Raw genomic sequence first — 22,716 nt, forward strand, 5'->3', positions numbered from 1 at the left:
GGTGCCACCTAACATTAAGTGCTGAGTTTGCTGACCTCCAGTTCTAATGGTAAGGGAGGCTGGTAATGCGGTGTGGAATGGAGCCGTCATTAAATTTGCTGTTATTGCACGTGCTTTTTATGACATGACCAAATAAAGCCAATTTAAACTCTCTAAATGTTTTAAAATGTAGAAGCGTGTGGGTATATCAAGATGTCCACAGGGTGGCACTGCAATCAAACTGGTAGTCACCTTGAAGCGTGCTAGGGTTTGGGGTAACAAAGGTTACTATGGAGACCTCACGTCTTTTGTTATCTAAAGTGTAAAGATGCCAAACAGCTGCTACATGGGCCCTTTTATGAAAAAAAACAAACAAAAACAAAAAAAACAAAGTAAAAAGAAATAAACCTTAAAGTTAATATGTAAACGATGAAGTGTGTCATAGTTGCCATCAATGGTCGACTTAAATAATTTATGTCTGTGTGTCAGATGTGACGCTTCAGCATTACAACTAGCGCACTTTTAGCAAGTTAGCGCTAATATTAGCCGGCTAGCGTTAGCTGGGGCTTCATACAAGCTAGCCTTGGCTAGCCCGTAGTTCACGCTGGGAAACAACCCGAAAATCTCAGCGACACTGGCACAGCTCCGTTAATGCATTTGTGGCGGAGTGTTGACGTTAGAAAAAAGCAATGATCCCGCTAGTTGCAGTGAGGCTTGACTGGCACCGGTTGGTTACGTAGAAAGCGTAGCTGTGGGCGGATCTGCGGTAACCAGTAGCTGAGCTAGACCTCCTCCGCAAGACGGGCCAGCAATGACGGATAGGGTTGATCCAGCCGGGGTTTGGATTGTGAGCCACCAGACATGATTATATGAAGACCACCCTACAAGTAAGAGTTTCTGCTCGATGTACAAGTGTAATTCTGATCCCTGTGCTGATGGCGTCGGTGAAATAACGTGAGGAGGAATGGCAGAGGGTGGATTTTCCTATCTGAATCCTGCGAGAGGAAAGAGGTCGACAGATTAGGGAAAAAACGCGCAGCGATACTTTCGTTCCCTCCCCAAAGCTTTCGGGGTCAAAATGTAATTCTGCTTTGTGCAAACTATAAGTGTTCATTGTAGTAAAAGGTTTTGCCTCGGAAAATGTATGTTTTTCAATCTTGCAGTCTGCGAATGTGCGACTACATGTATATGACAGTGACAGCCATGTTCACAAGCTGACTACAGCCGCGTTAGTACAGGCGGAGCAGTCTCTGTCATAATGGCTTACTTAGGAATTTTAGTGTTGCAATGCTAATTGCGGGGGTGGTGTCGTCTATATAAAGCAGGGTGTTGTCGCAAAGTGGCATTTTTCTAACGAGATGCGATTAAAGGTCTTGGAATGGAATTGTGTTGCGTTCAAGGGATCCCCTACAGTTTTCATTAGAAATATCAAAATGTGTGTGGAATACAGAGACAGAGTGGAGTTTATTTAAACTACGGTGAAAACCGGTACTTCAGGTTTGTTATGTATATGTAATTTATTGTGCTAAACGCGTTAAGGCAGATACATTGTGAATAACCGGTGACAGTGCAAAGAAACGTCCCTTTCAATTGAATCGAATTGAAAAATGTAATAAATTGTATCGATCTTTCTAACGAGTTGTTAGCTGTTAAATTTTAAAATATCTAACGCTTGAATTATCTCTAAGAGGTTACTGGAGCGAGTAATATCATATATGTACTGTTTTTAAGTCGTGCACGTACGAGAATTTTCGACACGATCGTGAACGAGGCATCCATAAAAGCGTCGGTGTTACGCAATCGGGGGGGAGGGCTGTCCATGCAAAGAGAGGAGGGGGACGTAGGAGGATACGTGCAAATACAGTCCTGAGCACAAAGTACCTATCTTGTGTTCTGACAGCTTTTGTACACGTAAAGCGACAGACGGGGTTGTCTGACAGATTCGGGACGTTTTCACCGAGAGGATCCGTGTACGGAGAAAAGCACTCCCCCCCCGGGTTTGATATCAAGAGTTGCTGGTAAGACACTCGGGAATGACCTTTAATCCTTATATTTATATTTTTGACGGTGTTAAAACGCCACTTAATAATAAAAAATTAAATATACATCAATATCCTGACGGTGGGGGAGCTGACACAAGCTTTAAGTGCGCCACCAGAGGGAGTAGCATGTTTCAACACTGCTCTGGCTGGTTAATGTGTAAAAGGACAGTTTAAATTCCACCGTAAAAAACATCAGCAGAGACTCCAGTTTAAGTGAACCAAGTTAATGTTTGAGTTAATGTCGCGTTCAGGCGCTACATTTGGTCGCGATTCGCTGGTATTCCTTGAGGAGCTGTGTGGTGTTTACATCAGTGCTGGCCCATTAAAACCCGAGCCACGTGTAGGTAGCTGGGGACCATGTGGCCATTGTAAACACTGCTGCCTTGTGGGTCTTTATGTGCTGTAACGGTCTCTTTCTGTTACTTTTACCACCCAAATGCGGACTAAGTAGTCAGCTGGGTGTATTTGAGTGAGTTTTTTTGTCGGGGGGGGCAGTTTGCTTCTGCCATAGCTCGGAGCCAGCTGACACTGTATCGTGCTTCTATTGTGCTGTTAGGAATATATTGTATTATGTAATGTCACCAGCGCTATTTGCATGGAACTCCCTCCCAGCGGTCGGGCACCCTGATTATTAGGTTCCGCCACGTATCAACGTAAATGTCAGTATTGCTACAGGAAAGGTCAGGCTCCCTCACGATAAGCAGACAGTTTGGGATCACCGGCGGGTCACATCCCTCCCACGTCTTTTTGTGTGTACCAGTGAGTATGGTATGGTGACAGCACATTACAGAAGGGGCTGGGCAGTCAACTGCTCTCACAGAGTCTTTGTTTCAGGGACCTAAACTCAATTTAGAGGCTTCAGGAAGGGAACGGAAATGATTAATAAAGCAGTTTGTATTACTGAACATCGCTAACGTTATTAGGCTGCTGTCAGGGATGTGAAAGTAATAACTGAGGGTGCAGGAGCTTTTCTCCACAGACTTTCTTGTTCACATATGAATTGTGATTTATTTATTTACTTCTGTTAATATAACCTGACAAAAAAGCTGATATATATCCTTGTCAGGCTGTATTTCCCACAACCCAAATTACATGTTTTTATTTGGAACAACTCCAGATATATTCAAATTTCTGTTATACATGTGAATAATAAAACATCCATTAGTCACATTATTGTTGCTGGAAACATTAAAAAATCGGTTTTGCCTAAAATGTTAACTGGAAAACATTTGATTTGATAGAACCAGATGTTGATTTCATCCTAACTATGGACGTTCTAATCATATTAAGCTGCTTCTTCTTTATTGTTTTTTTTGGGGGGGGGATGTTACTCTTTGTTATGGTTGATACTAATGTTTAAAATAAAAATTTGGCTGATAGCTAATACAGATATTTTGTTGTTGTTATTGTAATTTTGTTCTTGCATTTTGCTCCAGAAACACAAATTAATTTATCTTAATTTTTAAACTTAACGTTAACATAAAAAAAACAACAACAACAAAACGCATATTTTAAGGTTTGTCAGCTAAAGATAAGTATCGATATTGATATCTGTGAACTGATATGAGTCAACAAGGCCAATTCAAATATGAATCTGATCTGTGGGTGCGTACCTGTTCGGTATGCTGACCTTTCTCCTCGGTGGTAGTTCACATGTTTTAAACATTTCTTCGCTGACAAAGTTACCAAACATGTGTTTGACCTGTGCGTGACCTATCTGAGCAGAATGTTTGAAGTAACAGCAGTCTGATACATCACTGGTTAAAAGGACCAAATTACTCAGGTTATTGCTGCATGTGTTTGCTAATAGATTTCCAGAATTTGAGTTCAGAGGAAGTTCATGACATTTTGTATATTTAACAACACTCAGGCTGTTTTTAGTCAGCCGCTGAAACATAAACTTAAGTTAACTTGATGAGAACAAACCTGCTAGCTGAGAGTGGCAGCACAGCATCTCCTATACAGTTTTTATTACCACTTTTTATTTTGCAGTTCAACACTGTCACCACACGTTCATGCTAAAGCTGTCAGACGGGCCCATAATGCAAGCTCATATATATGCGTCGTTAATACTTCTGCAACCTCCAACGCCAGTAATGAGGAGGAGGCTGGAAATATGACAGAGTCAGTTTTGTGTGGAGATTTAAGGGCACGTGTGTGAGCGAGAGAATAACGGAGTGAAAGCTTCCCTCAGAGGTCAGAGGTCACTGATTAGGATGTCTATGTGGAGCTTCAAGCCAGACTGTCTTCACCTTCCTCACGCCTCCTTTCACTTTGTCTCTCTCTTTCTCTCTCTGACACACAAACACACACACGCGCGTGTGTACACACACATTCTCTCTGCTGTCGTCTCATTAATATCATCCCATCTGCTTCATATGTAACAGCCCAATTAGAGAGACGCACTTTGACCCTACCTGTCCAAATTTAATTTGAAGGTTCACAGTCGTCCCTACGCTCTCCACTCTCCTTATACAGTCTCTCACACACACACACACACACACACACACACACAGACGTAATCCTGGATATAAGCAATCCAGACTTTGACCTTTCATCGTTGTGTCTCTGCAGGGCCTGAGCCGTGCAGCCTTGTGTAGGTTTGGTTTTCACCCCCCAAGTGTCCCGTGGATATCAGCTGACCATGGTGGTCTGAACAGAGAAAACGGGAGGAAAAGAAAAAGCCTGGCGCAGTGTGTGTACACTCTAACACAGCGAAGCTTGACCACAAGCGGAGCAGAGAGAAGAGCCGGAGCAAAGAGGAGGGGAAAACAAAAAAAGCACATTTAAATACAAAATGTCTCAAAACAGAGAACTGGTGCTTTTCTACATAAGGTATAAACTCTCCCAGAGAAACTATCCTCTCAACCACATAGTACTCAACGAGCCTTTGAACAGGACTGATGGGGGGGCGGCGGGGTTGGATGAGGAACAGCGAATAGACACACACGCCAATGGGACTTTTAATGGCACGAGTCCCGGGACCCCTCCGGCATCCCCGCAGCGGCAGCAGCAGCCGCCATCAACGACGGACCTCGACGCAGTGAAGGAGGCGCTCCGGGACACGGCCAATGAGTTCGAGCTGCGATACGCTCGTGCCTTCAGCGACCTTCACAGCCAGCTGCACATCACGCCGGCCACGGCCTACCAAAGCTTTGAGAACGTGATGGACGAGGTGTTCCGGGACGGCGTCAACTGGGGCCGCATCGTAGGGCTTTTTGCGTTCGGCGGGGCACTGTGTGTTGAGTGCGTCGAGAAGGAGATGAGCCCCTTGGTGGGCAGGATCGTAGAGTGGATGACCGTCTACCTAGACAACCACATTCAGCCCTGGATCCAGAGCCAAGGAGGATGGGTGAGTCACACACACAGAAGCGCACACGCCGTTTGCTTGTATAGCCTCTTTCATAAAAGGGCTCTTTAACATTGTGGCCTTTAATTACACAGGCAAGGTAAGCTCAGGTCGCCAGCATGGAAAATTTCCTTGCTGCCACTTTTACTATGCACCCACAGCTGGCAGCAGTCAGGTGGAAAATAAGTTTAAAACCTGCCCTTACTTTTCCCATCTACTTCTGGAAGTGCGCCTGCTTTTGTTGCTATAGTGATAGCGGTGTTTTTGATCATATGTGCCGTTTCCCTGTCAAGAGCAGATTTGCTCCATTGTGTTAGTTGTGAGGCTTTCCTGCCTGCGTGGCTTGACCTCTAGAGGATCGTTTTTTGTGTCTCGGTAATCTAACAAGTCGACATGAGACAGTGGCTGGCTCCATAACCCGCCAAGAAGAGACTTGAGATTAGATGTGATGAAGATGGAAATTGGAACACATCTGGCTTCAAGAAACATTTGTCTTTAAAAGCAGTAAAAACAAGAGTGCCTGTGTGGTCAGCAGCTAGTTCAGCTGTTCTCTAATTGATCAGCATCACGCTGTTCAATGAGCTGAATCGAAGTGGGAGCTTAACAACCTAAATCAGGGTTCTGGGAGTCTCCTGCAGCCTGCCTGGGGATCGAAGTTCTGTCATCACAGGGCAGGATAAAGTCCAGGGCTTTTACAGATAGCCCTTTGTTTTGCTCTGGTCAGTTGATCGCCTCTGTGCTTTGTTTTTTTGTTTTCTTTTTCCTTCTTCCACTCTCTGATCATTTTATCTGTGCAGTTTTTTTTCTTCAGTTGTCTTTCACCGAGGCAGCTGCATACAGATGAAAGCTCAGGGTTTTTTTTTTTCCCCCTCCTCCTCGGGTTAGTTTTAAAGTCAGCCACACTGGTACGGACAGTACCAGCGTGTGTTTGTGTGTGCTTGTGCACACTTTGAGGACAGATAAGGTCAGCTCTTTCCCTTTGTCCCAGCTATTTGATGGTATGTAATAGAGCAGGAGAAGAGGGGCTGGTTATATTTATACCAGCGCTCTATAACACCAGGTCGAAGGTCGACTCTATAAAAACCAACATCCCTGTGGCTGAAAAGCTTCCAAAAAAACCAACATGAAAGATCATTGCTCTGCTGTTTATACTGTAGATGTTAAAATATGCATTTCTTTCACCACCTTACCAAGTGGTGTCAGGTTATGGAAGCAACTGACAAGGATCTGATTCGTAAGAGCAAAGCTTTGCTACTTTTAAATGCTAATAATGCATTTACTTGACTATCTGCTGAGCTATCTAATGACAAAGCACCTGTAGGTCTGAGCTCAAAATGACACCTTTTTTTGTTTTGTTTTTGTTTGTAGCCACGTGGTGTGGCACAATATCTCATTAGCTTCTAGATGGAGTGCTATGAAGTTTTCCACACTCAATTCTTGTTCCCTGTCAGACTGAACTGCTATAATGTCGCAATATCCGATTTTGTTTGACAGTTATTATAGCCAAACTCAGTCATGGAAACATTAATGTTCTTGTATCTATAGCTAAATGTCACAGTAACCACTTGGACATTAGTTAATGACTACTGTCTCCTAAACTTGTACAACCTCTAAGTGTGATCACTATTAATAACTGCTTTTCTCCAAATATGTAAACAAGTGTTAGTGGCTACTCGGTACCTGTTAGATGTTTATGGTGACGATAGATGAGCTGAGAGCTTACAGGTTAATCTGATGCTTCATCTGATTTTCACATTCTGACCACAAATGGATGTTTTCAGTGTTGTCATCACAGTCTTATCAACACATATGTCATGATCTCCATGATCTCATATTTGAAATGATCCAGGCACCCCACGCTCACACTCTCAAACACAAAGGCATTTTGCTTAGCAACAAGTTAGACTAATTAGTTAAGATGCTGAAGATAGAAGCTTGCGGTTAGTGGCCTGCATGTCAGTGTAACCTAGACTCGGAGATATGAATGACTTCATCTGAAATGTTCAATGGATATCGTCTGCTAGCACGGTTTCACTTCTGCCTGATGTTGAGCACATGATGCCACTTCCTTCCCTCTGCCCCCCCCCCCCCCCCCCCCACAAATCTTCCATTTCTATAAGTCACTTTAATAATGGTAACTCCACTGGCTCGTTTAAGGGGAAGAAGAGCAGCTTATGACATGTGTCCTGTGTAAGTTGCTCGTGAGCTGACACACTTTGAGTCGAGGTATTCATACTAAAACAAACTTCAGGAGGTGGTTTACCACTGCAGTTCTATCTTTTGTGCCTCCCCCCTCCCTTTGTCACAGTGTCATTGCCTTCTTTTTGTGGGTTTGTCTGTTCAAAGACAGCCTACACTTTCCCTGAAACGCACCAGAGTCTCTGAGTAAAACCCACACGAGACTTTGTTGTTGTTCTTTTTTTTTTCGGTCTTTCATTTCCCTCTTTTCTTCCTTTCCTCCCCTGACGCCTCCTCACAGGGATGAAGCACAAAACCGTTGGCAGATGTGGGCATAGCTGTGAGGCAGGTGTGCCTTTAGTGTTAGCTGATGAAATATTAGTCCGCCCTAAGCAGCAGCAAGGTCACTGTCTCTGTTTCACTCAGCAATCAGTCTGTCTCATCATCTTATTATTGCAAGTTTTTACTGTTTGGGAAGAACCGAACGGCTCAGGGTAGTTTCCCAAAAGTTGGGAATTTACAGCAGGTTTTAAAGCTTCAGAAACAGTCTCGTATTCATAAGACTAAACACTTATTATCAAAGCAGCTTGTTTTCCAGTAGTACTGTGCAGAAATGCAGCACAGTTTTATGGATGGTCTATGATTTACACAGTTAGATTGTTTCAGTTTTTTTCCAAGAAAAATACTCATGACTTAAATATCAGTAGTGCTACTACAAAGAAAGTTCAGTATAGCCTGTCTCTTATCAGTGATAAGGGTTTTTTTTTTATCACCCAAGATTTCTTTATCAGGCTACGTATGCACTCCCATGAAAGGGGATTTCTGATCAGTCGTTGGACTCTTCTGCATAAAATACATTAAACGCCAGCTAATTCAGACGGGTGACAGAGAGCTGTTAAGCAGGGTTTTTACTGCATATAAAAATTTTGTGACAACAAACCCAGGAGTGTTTTAAAGTAAAGTATTGTCAATTTCAAGTTGGATTTTAGTCACTCAAGCTTTAATGCTTTTTTTCAATCCATCTATGTAATGTCCAGTTTTGTGCTATGTTAGGTAACACAAGTTATGTGCAGACTAATCATGGCTATGACCACAGACACCGTGTCAAGCCCATTTTGAGCAGGACAAACCAAGTTGGCGTGCAAAGGAGGGTAGCTCTCAGAAAATTGTAAAACCACAAGTTAATATAGAAACCTGACACATTTTGAAATAAATGAGATGTCACACATGTGAAAATTAAACACTCCACCATCATTAGAGAGAAATCTTGGCAAGAATTGTTCCTTTTGCTTAAAAAAGTGAATAAATAAAATAATGATATCTTCAGCTTTGGTTCTGAGAAATAAGAAGTAGTAATTTTATAGACTGAAGTGTGAGAATCTGAATCGCTGCTTTTTAAAACATTGATTGCAAAGAAAACGTGCGACATTGTTTTGACCTGGTGGAATCAGCCGAGGTGCCAGTTTAAATATTGTAAAGTGAATGGTGTTTTGATCAAGTGTCGCTGTCATAAAAGCTGATAAAGCCTCAGCCTAAATGATCCCGCCGGAGCTTATTTTGGAGCCTCCTCTGTCCAGGACGCCGCGATATTTAATGGTAGCTCAGCGTGTGAGATAAATCCGTTCAGCCACAGCTTGTGGTTTTTAAAGAACAACAGGAGCAGAGCCATATATTGTCTGATAATAAACCTCCTTGGCAGACAGCAGCAGTAGAGACAGTGCTATCGACCTAATAATGCTGTTTCCAGCAGAGCAGGCAGTGGCAGTGATTACTCAGTGGAGATTGAGCCGCCTCAGGGTGGGGGTACAGGGTTATTACCAATTATAGATGAATAATATCTCAACCTGCTACTGGGGGAAACAATGTTTTTTTTTTTTTTCTTTCTTTTTTTTTCCTCTCTGACAGACTAATAAAGCCTAAACTCATTTAGAAGAACCATGCTGCCACAGTCTGGGGATGCTTGGCTGGAGCTGGATGGGTCGGGTGGGGGTGTATGCAGAGAAACTAAGGAAACAGAAAAAAAAAGGAGCCCATTAGTCCAGTTGTTGTGCTTTGTACTTTTGACGTTTTTGCTAAGGTCAAGGAAAAGTTAACTATAAGAAAAATGAGCAGTGAAATCCTTACTTCAGCTTTGCTTTTTCTTTTTTTAATCGCATCAGCCACGTATGGCTGTGTACACTATATGCCACGTTTTTCACTCGCACTTAAATGAAAGTGTGGCTTTTCTTATTGTGAACAAACCTCATCAGATCCTGCTAACAAGAACCTAGTTTGTATCTCCAGCCTGATGTAACGTGTAACCTCAGTGTTGTAAAGCTCTGTAATTGGACAAAAACAGTTATACACTGTTACAATTCTTACAGTTACTGTAGAAGTTTTTTGCCACAAATGTGTAGTATTACATTCAGTATATTACTCCCTCCACAATGAGCTGATGGTAGGTGACTTTTGAAACGTTGGCACCCATTTGTTTTAAAAAATTTCTGGCAGCTATATATTCACTTATTTTAAGCAGCACAAAGAAAGCAAAAAAAACAAAAACAAACAGAACATAAAAGAAAATGTAATAAAATGTCGACCTTTGGAAGCAAACGACAGATAATAAACTGCATGCTTTATGACAAAAAACTATTCTGAACTATCTCTTTTCTCAATTTTCTGTCAGAGCTGCCCGAAATATTCAGAAAAGGTCCTCAAGTAATTTCAGTCAGCTTTTCTTTGTCCTGAAGTGTTTATGTAATTATTTCTAGTTGTAGGGTTAGAATTCTTTTTCTTTTAATTTTTTAAACAATGCTATCAGATTTTGGCACTAAAACAAACAAACTGACTTTCTTACAGTTTGTTTGTTATTATAAAAGTGGCCTTCTGAATACAAAAGCAGAAATAGCTGGGAGTTACAAGAAGGATATTCCTGTGCAGAAGTTCCTCTGTACGTGGTGGGATTGTCCCGAAACCTACAGACAGTCAAGACGTTGTTGTGTTTTTTTCCTTTTTTCGACCTCTTCATGAGAGATTGTTAATCACACACACACTGTGTTGATGTATGTGATTATGAATGTAGGCTGTTGTAGAGTGGTTAGATACCGAGGCTGTAATTAAGGGTCCACAGAAGGTAAGCGCATTGACTTGTTTTGACTAGGGAAACACCTGAGTTGCCTTTGTGCTGCTCTCTCCTCTGCAGACTTACTTAACCCTCGGTCTCTCTCTCTGTAATTAACATGCACATAGGATACGCAGTTAGATCCACAGAGTCGTCTGTCAGACTGTCCTAATGTAGTGGAGCAGGAAATCGCACCCTTGGGACCTAAGCTGGCTGCTTCAAAACCCCCCAACCTCTCATCTACCCCCACCACCACCCCCCCTTCCAACCTTGAGTATCTATACTCTCCCTCTGTTTCCCTCCTGTGTCCTTCGTTCTCCTTTAAATGCACAGCTCCTTACGACAATTGATTTTATTTTTTTTTGTGCCATATTTTTCAATCTGTGCCCTTCCTCCCCTTTTTGTCCTCCTTTTCACTCCTTTCTCTCCTCCTCGTCACCCAGCTACGTCCAGTCCAAAGACCACAGCAGCTAAACATGTTACAGCTCGCACGTTGCCGCAAACCTTGTCAATCTCGCCATTAACCCTGCGCACCCGTGTTCCGGTGCTCTTCCTCCACATCACCCGTAACATCATCATCAACACTATCGATTCCCTCCCACTTGATCCCGACTCACTCCCACCCCCTCCCACGCAGCTGCCACCATCCCTTCATCTTCCTTCTTCTTTAACATCTCCCTCCACATCATCCTCCTCCTCCTCCTCTCCGCTTTATCACTATGGCTCACATGCGGCCAATTAAGAGACACGTTTTAATATTTTTGTGACGCTTTCTTTGTTTTTTGCATTAAGGACGACGTTCTGCTCACGAAGCAAAGTTTCCAGGGACTGATAGGGTGTTTGTTTGTAAGCACACGTGTAGCGTGGGTGGTTGTTGCCTCATATATCGTATCGTTTTTATTGTATGGTGGCGCACTGCAGAGGGGAGGGGACGGCGCCAAGTCAGACTGGTCATGTGACTACCTCAGACAAAGGACCTGTGGCCACATAGACACAAACACAGAGGAAAATGGGCTTTACTGGCTTTTTAGTTGCACCCACAGGTGCGGCGTGGCATCGCAGACAAAGCCTGCGCTGATATGAAAGCAACTTTGTCATTGTCACATTCTTTGACTTGTGACACACACAGACACCCACCCCACCCCCTTGTTTTTTTTTTTTGCCCTGGATCAATGGCGGGCACTTTTGTTCGACCGGCATCAATAACTGGCTTTTTGCAGTGGGCGGCTCTATGCAGATTGATCTCTGAATGTAGCTGCTCACCCGTGGACATGTCTCTATTGTTTCTGTGTGCATACGTTAAAGCTCGCGCATTAGTTTTTCATGATCTGTGACACTGGACGTGTGTGTTAGCCCGCATGCTCGTAGTCAATGGTGGGTGTCAGAATCACAGCTTGAGGATGGCAGCAAACAGATTGTATGATTCAGGCGCCACCAGCTCCATGACAGGAACATCAGACAGGGACCAGTTGTGTGTTTTTTAAAGTTGTCTGGCGCTTTTGTTTGTGTGTGTGTGTGAAGTGGGGGGTGGGGGTGGGGTGGGGGGGGTTGGGGGGGGGTTGGGGGGTTCTACTTGAAGAATAAGGACATGGAGGAGCTATTCCTGTGTTGTTGTGGTACCCATGTTTGGGAGGGGGGGCGAAAAGCAAAATGATTTTGGTCAGTAATTGAAATCTGGATGATTTTATATCTAATCTTACATTTTAGAGCACAATGGGGGAGCCGAAGCCAACAATCAGCCAACACCCCAGTCAGGCGGGCAGCTGGTAATAAACACTCCCCGGGTTCAACTATGGAAAGACTTTTACTTCCTCTAGAAGTTTCTTGTTGACCAAAGACTCTTTTTCATCAGCTTAAAATGTGAGATTCACAAAAAGAACTTCATACGAGAAACAAATCATTCAAAAAGTCATCTTTTATGGACGTTTTCTTGCTTTGTTATTGTTTAAATCCAAACCTGGGCTGTACCATTGCTAAGGCTTATTGTGTTAACTATTGTGTCTGAGTATTGATGGATAGTTACCCGAGTTTGTGGAAGAGTGATAATTTCAGGCTTTCTACTGTGTCATCGTCTAACTAAGGAAAAAGAAAGTATTTGAAAATTCTTCTTTGATTAGTTTTATATACACACACAGTGGCTATTTCATTAGCTACTCCTTGCTAGTACTAAGCCTTCAGAACTGTCTTAATTCTTCATGCAGAGATTCAACAAGGTGCTGAAAACATTGCTCAGATATTTTGCTCAATGCTGACATGCTAGTGCCACAGAGTTCCTGCAGATAGGTGAGCTGCACGTCTTCAATTCCATCACATCCCAGAGGTGCTCAGTAAAGCCTAGAGATGGTTGAGTGGAAAAATCCTGGTAGATCGGGAGTTTCTAAAAAGCTCAGAGCAGCCTGCTTTGAACTTCAGTAGATCATCTGGACCATATCTACATCACAGCCCTCAAATTTCCAGAGTCACATTAGCAATCTGCTAATGATTTGATTTGATTTATTCATTTATTTTGCTGGGGAAAAAATCAAAATAGAACAGAAAACCTAGTCGACAGCCACCAATCAAGGACTCTGGTTTAGATTCTTAAAAGCTATGTGATTGGTGGTTTAAGTATTTGCCTTAACAAGCAGTTGAACAGATATACCTAATGAAATGGCTTTATAATAGCTGAAAGAGCTAGTCTTTAAGCAGCTGTGTTTGTGTGTGTGTGTCTGTGTGTGTGTGTCTGTGTGTGAACATCAGTTGGTCATGTGAAAGATGAGACCTGTGGCCCTGAAGCATCACAAACACACACACAGGAAAACACAGCAGTGAGATATCAATACAGGCTCCTAATGAATACACGTGCTGCATCTAGACTGCATCTGATTCTCTTCATCAACGTCTTCTCTCTCTGATTTCAAAACCCAGACTGGTGTCACAGCAGCGAGGCATCTGTGCGTTCCATATCCAGACGCTGTTTATGTACACAGGACGGATATCCAGCTGTGTAATAGATGTGTGTGTGCGTGTGTCTATACTGCCAGCACTCTGCGGCGCGCCTCGCTGTTAGAGCAGTTTTGCCAGACTGGTAGACATCAGACTGCCACTGTAGTGTGTCTCCAACTACCCACGCATCCCCCACCCACCCGAAACGGTGGCAGAATGAAGAAGCATGGACTTGTAGAGAGGCAAATGCAGACAGAGAGAGGAATATGAGGCTTGTGACTCAGCAAGACAAGGATGCGCATGAGATGCATGTAGGTCAATAGGTTAAACAGGCTATGTGGTGCAGTCTGTGTGCACCGTAATGTTTCTACACTTGCACTTTGAGTGCATACGAGCAGAACAGCTGGATATTTGCAGCGCTCGGTGGAAATGCTACATTCAGTTGCTCTACGTGCTGCTCCACTTCTGAGTGGCTTAGTGGGGAAATCAGGTCACAAGCAAACCCCCCTTCTCCCTACATCTTTCTCTCCAGTCTCCCCTCTCCTGCTGTCTGCTTGCCCCCTCAATTTGTAGGCCACTCTTCATCTTATGTCAAACATATGTATATGAGAGAGAGAGACAGAGAGAGATGCATGGATGTATCTTATGTCTTTACATAGATCTAGTATCTGCCTGCATCCCTCTCTTCTCTGATTGCATTTCATCCCTCACCACCCTCCTCTCTTACTGCCTTTTTCCCATTTCTCCCTCTCTCCGCTCATATCTGTGATGAGATTATGAGGCATATCATGGGATTAGCAAGACTCGTGGCATGTATTAAAGTGGGAGAGCTGAGGGACAGATAGAGAGGGTTGATGACTATTTCATGGTAATGTGGCACCCAATCTCATATAAGGCTAAATGATGATAAAGAGCATCAAGGCCATCGTCATTGTATTCATCACAGGTTTGTTTGAATGGCCTCAGGGGCTTAAAGCAATAAAGACAAAACCATATCTGCATCGGCTCTGAAATATTAAAGAAAAAGGAGGAAAAAAATAAAAGGGAACAAAAACTTGGAGGCTTGGAGATATTCATCTCCAGGTTTCTTTCATGTAGGCAAACTTTCTGAAAGTGAACAGTAAGTGATGGGAAGTGCGGTTTGAAGGAAAGCTGCCTCTGCCACCACTTTCTCCTCTCTCCACATTTTCTCATCATGGGTTTCCCATTTTTCTGTTTCCAGTCATTTTCATCAGCTTTTTTTCCCCCCTGCAGCCTGCTTCACCCTTATTCTTGTGTTCTACTTTCCTTTTCTCTTATTTAGTTCTCTCCCACCCCCTGACTCCCTTTTTTGTCTTTTCGTTCCGTCTCAGTCTGTTACCTCCCTCGATTTCTGTCTCTTCCAGCTCTTCCGGACAGATGGCAGGTCTCGGGGTTACGGTGTGTTGTCTGGGTGGGGTGATGGCCTACAGGGCAGTGGGTTATATCAGCGAAGACATCCTGCCACGCCGTCTTTGCTTCCCTTACATCCTCCTTCTCTGCCTTTACACTCTGCCAACCTTGCGTTCTCTCTGTCAGACGTACACACAAACGTTCTTGAGTCCTTGGCCTTCCTGTTGGGTCTCAGCAGTGTATACGTACAGTATGTGTATGCGTCTGCTGACAGAATGAGGTTTTGTGGAGAGAGACGGCCCCCAGAGTGGGGCAGGGAACAGATTGGAGTCTGAGCCTCCATGTCCTGACTCATTAATCTCTTCTTTAATTCATGGCCTCACCGCCGGCTCAACACGTGTGCACACATTTACAGACACGCACACACAGTGTCAGCTCCAAGGACCAAAAGGAGAAGGAAAAGTACATACAAGAGAGCTGGCACAAACACCAGCGAGTGTCACGGCTAAAGGGTGCTTTAATGATTTAATTTCCTCATTTTTCTTGCTTGCTTCCCTTTTCTGCTTGGAAATAATCCAGTACATTAACCCCCCCCCAATTTAAACACTGCCACTGATGTCACAGTGCAGCCAAGAACATGAAGTTCAGTCGCTGAATCACTTCAGGAAGCTAAACATCCGTGCAGGTTACTCTCACTCTGGGACTGCTTTGTGTAAGCTGAGCATCTTTTTTCCATAAGGCAGTGAAGAAAGAGTTTCTCTGTTAAACCTGACTTGCTTCAGAGCCTCGACAGTCAGTTCCTGTCAGCCCATTGTTAAAAATGTTTCATTGCCTCAGAAAACAGAGTAGAGGGGAAACCACATCCAGAGCTGCTTAAGAAATCAAGAACAGCTCCAGCCATATGAAACATCACGATTCGAATGGATGCGCTATTCCTCAGGAATCAGCAAGAGCAGCATATATTTTTCATATTTTCCTCTCACAGTGGGTAAATTTTCACGGTCTTGACTGTTAGCGCGAGAGGTCTGTCTTTTTGGATTTAAATTGATTCCCTATTTCCTTGAATTATGCCTGTACTTTTTAGTATTATCCAGCTTCAGTAGAAACTGTGAGCTTCTGGCACCATCCGTGAACTAAATTCCTAAGATCTAAATGCGTTTGGCTCTACAATAAAGCTTCCTGGTCATGTGGAATTTTTGGCAGCTGACCTGACTCTCTTATTCCTTGAAATGCCTTAGCAATTGTGATAAGGATGAAAACGGGAACGGAAGGCCTTGAGGAGGAGCAGGAACTCATGGTGAGATGATGAAGACATTGATAAGGAGATAGAAACAAGCAGTCACATTGTTGACTTTTTTTTTTCCTTAACTGGACACTCATTGCTGAGTATAAAGATTCAAACTGACGGGATAAAAGTAGTATTTGCAATAATAAATGAACAGTCTAATCATATGATGATGATGACGACAGATTAGGACCAAAGTTGGGAGGTTATGCTGAGTTTTAACTATGAGATAATTTTTTATTTTAATAATACTGATACTGAATCAAATTGTAGATTTGTTGAAAGTGACGTAAGCACTGTGTGAAAAAGGACAGCACCCTCACTCTTTTCAATGAGCCACTGTGCTGATGAAGAGGGGTCATAAAGGCAGCAGCCTACGGACTTCAGAAAGAGGGAGATTTTCTGTTTGAGCACTACGCTTCCTTTCGCAGTACAAAACTGTAGCCAACATGCCGTGGATATCGGTGCTTCAGTCTTTCACTGGTGAAATCATTTGCAAGACACGGTGTTATGGGTCCGCTTCCTGATAGGCTCAAATTGTCAGCACACAAAGTGCACATGCCTTGAACTTTAGAGATTTGCCAATACAGAGTACTGATCCAATAACCAGGGTTATTTTGTATTTGTAACTCAGAGGAATAAAAAGTCAAATCTGTTCAGTTTTGTTCATATGACTCCAAATCACAACATTTGCCTCAAGGTGCTTTATATTGTAAGGCAAAGACCCTACAATAATGGGGAGAAAAACCCCAATAATCAGATGACCCCCTATGAGCAGGCACTTGGCGACAGTGGGAAGGAAAACCTCCCTTTTAACAGGAAGAAACCTCCATCAGAACCAGGTTCAGGGAGGGGCAGCAATCTGTCATGATTAATTACGGGGTGAGGGGAGGGAGATGGGACAAAAGACACACTGTGGAAGAGAGCTAGAGATGATCAATAACTACTGATTAAATGCTTAGTGTATACACACAGAGAGTGAACAGAGGTGAGTGAGGAAGCATAACTAAGAGGAGGTTCAGGTCACCTGATCCAGCTCTGAGTAGATGCTTTATCAAAAAGGAAAGTTTGAAACCTAATCTTAAAAATAGAGAGATTGTCTTTCTACTGAATCCAAACTGGGTTCCACAGAACAGCATCCTGAAATCTGAAGACTCTGCCTCCCATTCTACTTTTAGAAACTCCAAGAACAGCAAGTAAGATTCTGAGAGCCAAGGGCTCTATTGGCGTTATATGGTACTACAAGGTCTTTAGGATAGGATGGGGCCTGGTTATTCAAGACCTTGTATGTGAGGAGAAGGATTTTAAGTTTCATTCTGAGTTCAACAGGCAGCAAATGAAAAGAGGCCAATATGGGCCAAATCCATTCTCTCTTTCTGCAGTGGAGCGTTTCAGTCATGTCACACTTGGCATCATTATGCTTAACTTTTGCAAACATACAAAGAAAAGCTGTTAGCATCACAGCTGTGAAATCCCTCCAAACTGCTGACCCTTTCCTGTTAGCCTTTTGCATGTAAGCTGTGGTTGTAAGAGTCCACGGACTGGTGCTGACACCCGGCAAAGCGAGCACAGCACAGAGCTGAGAATTGAATTGTTAAGCTAGTTGTCCCTGTAGTTGAGTTAGCTAAATCCATATACCCGATTGGTGCATCCCTTTTTAAAAAAAAATCATTTGAAATGAGGACCTGGCAGAGGTCGAGCCTCATACCATATCTTTAACCCCTGGTCTGGTCACTGCTGCAAAAGCTGTGGTGAGCAGCTTTGAACACTTCATTTCTGAGGATTTGTATTGTTCATCTTTTCAGTGGTTAAAATAGCCAGCGTGTCACACTGTAGTCCAGCACTTTTTCTCTTAAGTTAGCTCAGTTCCAAAATGTTTTTTAGGCTTTCCTTAATAGAGTCATTCAGAGCAAAGTCACTCCAGTGTTATCTTACCTGTATGCTTCAGCATGCGTTTTTCGCCCGTGCTACGTAGATGATGAGCTGTAGCTGTAGGTTTCTCTTACTTTACACCTTTTAATCAGGAATATTGGGAATGGGCACTGCTTGTGTCAGGTTCTTCCATCTCTGCAGAGGACTGTTAAAACTCTTTTTGCAAATAGGTTTTTCTAGGAGAATGTCCTGGCAAAGGCCCCCTCCTAGCTGCTCTCTGAGCCTTTGCCCTGTGATGAAACAGATGTTTCAAAGGCTTTGGTTGCCAGAATAATGGACTGTGCTCTGGCAAATATTCACAGCTTAGAAGTACATTTATTCAAGTACATTTTGATGGAGAGGTCTACAGAGAATAGGGGGTAGATGTTTTTTTCTAAAAAGTATTTACCACAAGTGGACTCTAAACTAACTCAATGTGGATATTTGTAGGATATATGCATATCAAGGGTAGGGCTGGGCTATATCATACCGTTCACGGTAATACCGGTGTAATTTTGGGCAACGATAGGAAAATGAAATATCGCGATAGAATATGGGTAAAACGCGCATGCGCAGTGCCTTTGTTTACATATGCACATGGCAGCGATGCAGAATGAGAAGAGCGAAAGTGGATCGTTAAATGAAACGGATGAACCAGAACTGGTTTGTAAAAATGCTGCAACTTCAGTGGTGTGGAACTGGTTTAGCTTTCGTCCGTCAGATACACAACAAAGCACTGTTTTTGGTAGCACATGCTAGCGGGCCGTCGTTATTACCGTGTTGTTTGGAAAATACGGCACACTTAAAATCAATCCTTTGATTTTTCTGAAAATCGACAGTGCCCCTTATAATCCCGTGTGCCTTATGTATGAATTCTGGTTGTGTTTACTGACCTCGAAATGATTTTATGTGGAACACGACGCTCGAAAATCTGTCAGATGTTTCAGTACGACTTTGCTAAGCTACGAAGCTGCACCGCTTGATGGATTGTCAGAGCATTACGGCTATCGTAGGCAGGAGCCTCGCGGAGTGATACGTACTGTGCTTCAACATAATATTACCGTATTGTGTGTGTATAACCTCTTTTTAAGTTTTGTGGATATTATACATGGTTATGCTGAGGATGTGTCGGCCAATTTCCACTGGAAATGCCTTTTGGTTAAACTGTCAGCAAGGAATTTGCATTTGCACTGTTAAATTTTTATATAACGTTAATGCACATAAAAAACAGCTGCTTGTTTAAGTGAAAATACATTGATGAGGTTTTTTGCACTAATAAAGTTGTGGAGTTGTAAAGTATTTTGTCTAGTATCAATTATATCGTCAGTTATATCGTTATTACAAATTTTCAAATGTATATCATGATAAATATTTTTGGTCATATCGCCCTGCTCTAATCAAGGGTTTTAAATACTCTTACACATCAGTATATTCTGTAGAATGTTTCTATTTTAAGATTGGAAGTATCAGCATAACATTTTCAGTTTTCACATTGTCTGTGGAGCTCAGGAGGTTTATCTGGCTCTTAGTTAATCTGGTGCTCTTTTTGATCTTGCCGAGTCACATTGATTCTCTGATCTGCTCTGGGATTGTTTGTTACTAAGGCAGAGGTCCACATTCACTTCCTGTACGTGGATCTGATGTAAACAATGTTAATGACATCATTCTGTTTCATCAGTAGGAGCAACATGTCACATTTTAGTTGCCCTGTAAACAGCATTTCATCAGTCAGATCTGTCCACCAGTGACTTTACTCAATAAACAAAAACACATGAAACGATGTGTTGCTGTACTCTGAGCCCAGAGACTTTCCAGACTGTGTGTGTGCGCATGTGCGCTCAAGGCCGCACATTCGCGTGTCCACACTCCAACTTTTGCAACTTACAGGATGTGTTGCTCAGCTACAGCCAAGACCAGATGACTTCTTAAAGAGCATTAAGAGGCAGCTCTGCCTGTCTGTGACTCAGAGAGATCACCAGTCTGTTGCTCTTGTAAACTCTAAACACTAATCCAGCTTTTGTTTTTCCTTTTCCAGCATATTCAGAGCCAGTCACTTGTCACTTTTACATTTCTTAGCTTTTCTGTTTTATGAATCACGTGATTCACTGATCCATGTTTCACGTGGAAACACGCCTCTTAAAGATGTGTCAGTCTTTGATTTAATGCAGCCTTTAAAAAAAGAACTGGTCTCTCTGTTTCCTTAACTTTCATTCTGCCTATTCATGTAAAGACTTTTGTTGATGTGCCCAGGAAGCACTCCTCACTTTTATTCTCACACTGACAAGCCCTTCATAACACATGCTTGAAGAATTCTAAACATGCTCAGAGCAGTGCATAGTTATGTGTGTATGTATATCAGATATGTTTCTCAGGGTTTTGTTTTGAAGATGAGACTTGAATCCAAATATTTTACTTCAGGATTCTTAAAAAACAAAAATAAAAAAAACCCTACTGGATTATTGATTGTTTAACACTTTGCTTCTAAGAGCTAACGTCAAAAAGCAGACTTGGTTATAAAGCTTAACAATCTACCCACATGTTCAGGTCTCAAAAATGTTGCCACGACAGGTTTTTCGTTGTCTCTTTTGCTATGATGCCTGGTTCCCTACAGAGTGTGACCTTCTTCACATCCTGTAACTTTCCACTTTGGCTTATGTGCTTGTTTGTTCCCTCTCTCTGGGTGCTGCAAAGCTGGCTAATCTGAACTGTTTTTGTCCACTCATTGCTTTCACAAATACTGCAACAGCATGTATTTGTGTTTGTGTCTTTGTCAGCTTTCTGTCATAATACAGAATTTTCCAGCTTGGCAAAGTGCACTCCGTGGATTCCTCTATGCATGTGAATTGCACCTTCAGTCTTTTCTAGCGTCAGCACACTTTCGTCACAGTGGCCTTCTGTGCGTGCGTCAGCCAGTTTGTGGTCAGTGTGGCGTGGATATCATGTGCTCTGTAGGTTACTAGAAAGTGGACCTTGCCAAATGAGTGAGCTGTCGAGATCAGATGTTTTATCCACACTCACAGATGACCTGCTTGTTGTATTGAGACTTGAACACATGGAGTTACAGGTTCATATTTATAAAAGTGTAATCCCAATAGTAGTATATAGTAATTAGGATAGTGATTTATAAAGTGTCAAAGAAGGTTCAGAATAGCATCACAGCAGTCATTTCCATGACATAGCAACATTGCACAATGGGTTCACTGCATTTCCACTTCCAAACCATTAAAGCTCCATATATCCCAACACTTTCCACTGGGATTCCTCTTCTTTTACTTCCTGAACCTGATAAAGTAACAGCCCTCAGAAATAACCAATCTTTTTGGCTGTATCGCTATTCATTAACAGCCCTGTTCTTTAAAAGCAAATTGCAGTTAACCGAATTCTGTTTTCTTACTCCTCCTGATTAAAGTGCGTAATCCTAGCTACCATGGCCCCTGTAAAACAAACAACTTTGGGTGCCATTGATCTGTAGTGAGTGTAGGCTGTCAGTCCATTCTTTACCCCAGCTGTCAATATGTGTCCACATCTATTTAGGCTGAAGGAGGCTGTAAAACTTTGCAAAAGGAGTCCGATATGAATCACTGAGTCAGTGAAGCTCACTTCTATTTGATGATAGCGACACTGAGGAGAGAGAGTGGTGGAGGAGAGGAGATAAAATGAGAATGAGATGATAAAAATATACATGTGCTAATGTTAGATGGTCATACATGGCTTGAAAGAGCTATTTCTGATCTTTAAGTTAAAAGTAACTTCTCAGACATACTATGCACGTGGTCGGTTTCTAGCCACAAATATAAAACGCTGATGGGCAAAACAGCAATGTTCATCTTGGCCACTGCATCAAGATGCTGCTGCGACATGGGGGCTTCCACAAACCAGCGCCCACTCCTGTGTATTTTGAATGCATTAATCCTACGTTTAAGCAAATTAGTTTGTCATAAGACATAATTACATACTGATCGATGTATATATTCATTAGTACAAAATCTTTTTTGCTATTAAATAATCTAAAAAAATACTTACTGTACCTATAAATGAAGATCTCTTATTATATTTTAAATAGCACAAGATTTTCTTTCAGTGATTGGACTGCACTCTGTATTGGGAAATATCAGAAAAAGTTTGAGAACCGCTGCTTTCAGGCAGCTTTCTTATGACTGGTCACCCCTTGCAAACAGAAGGCAACAAGTTCTTCCCTGTGCTTGAGTTAATATGTAAGAGAATCTGCTTCTTATGACATCATTAAGATATCCTTTCCTGTTGTTTAAGCATTTATAAATACCATCTATTACTGTAAATAGTTGAGGTTTTAACACTTTCTGATAATATAACTTGGATATGGATATGAACGTATCACACAGTGACGCTATCGGCATTCAGTGTGACAGAATGATTAAACACAGGACTGCTGATATTAAAACTGAATTTTTTCCCCAGTCCCCCCAAGTTATTGTATTTCCATCTGTCTTCCGCCCTATTTTGTATAAAAAGGAAGCGAGTGTGAGGTGTCAATGTGCATCTGGTGTGTGTATGTTTATGCATGTGTGTCATGGTCAGGGAGTTTCGCCATCAGGGG

General features: G+C 42.5%; 1 protein-coding gene across 2 annotated transcripts in view; it reads left to right on the top strand.

Moving 5' to 3' along the window:
• Positions 1-571: 571 nt before the first annotated feature.
• Positions 572-22,716, top strand: part of bcl2l1 (BCL2 like 1) — a 33,870-nt gene continuing 11,725 nt past the window's right edge. Inside the window, exons 1-2 of one of the 2 annotated variants that reach the window (XM_003456961.5) lie at positions 572-866; positions 4,596-5,373. In XM_003456961.5, coding sequence (XP_003457009.1) covers positions 4,819-5,373 — 555 coding nt within the window. In that variant the 5' untranslated portion in view covers positions 572-866; positions 4,596-4,818. Of the gene's footprint in view, positions 867-1,666; positions 1,998-4,595; positions 5,374-22,716 lie in introns of those variants that run through there. The other variant, XM_005477939.4, reaches the window with a different exon arrangement.

The sequence above is a fragment of the Oreochromis niloticus genome, linkage group LG20 (genome assembly GCF_001858045.2).
Source record: "Oreochromis niloticus isolate F11D_XX linkage group LG20, O_niloticus_UMD_NMBU, whole genome shotgun sequence".
NCBI lineage: Eukaryota > Metazoa > Chordata > Actinopteri > Cichliformes > Cichlidae > Oreochromis > Oreochromis niloticus.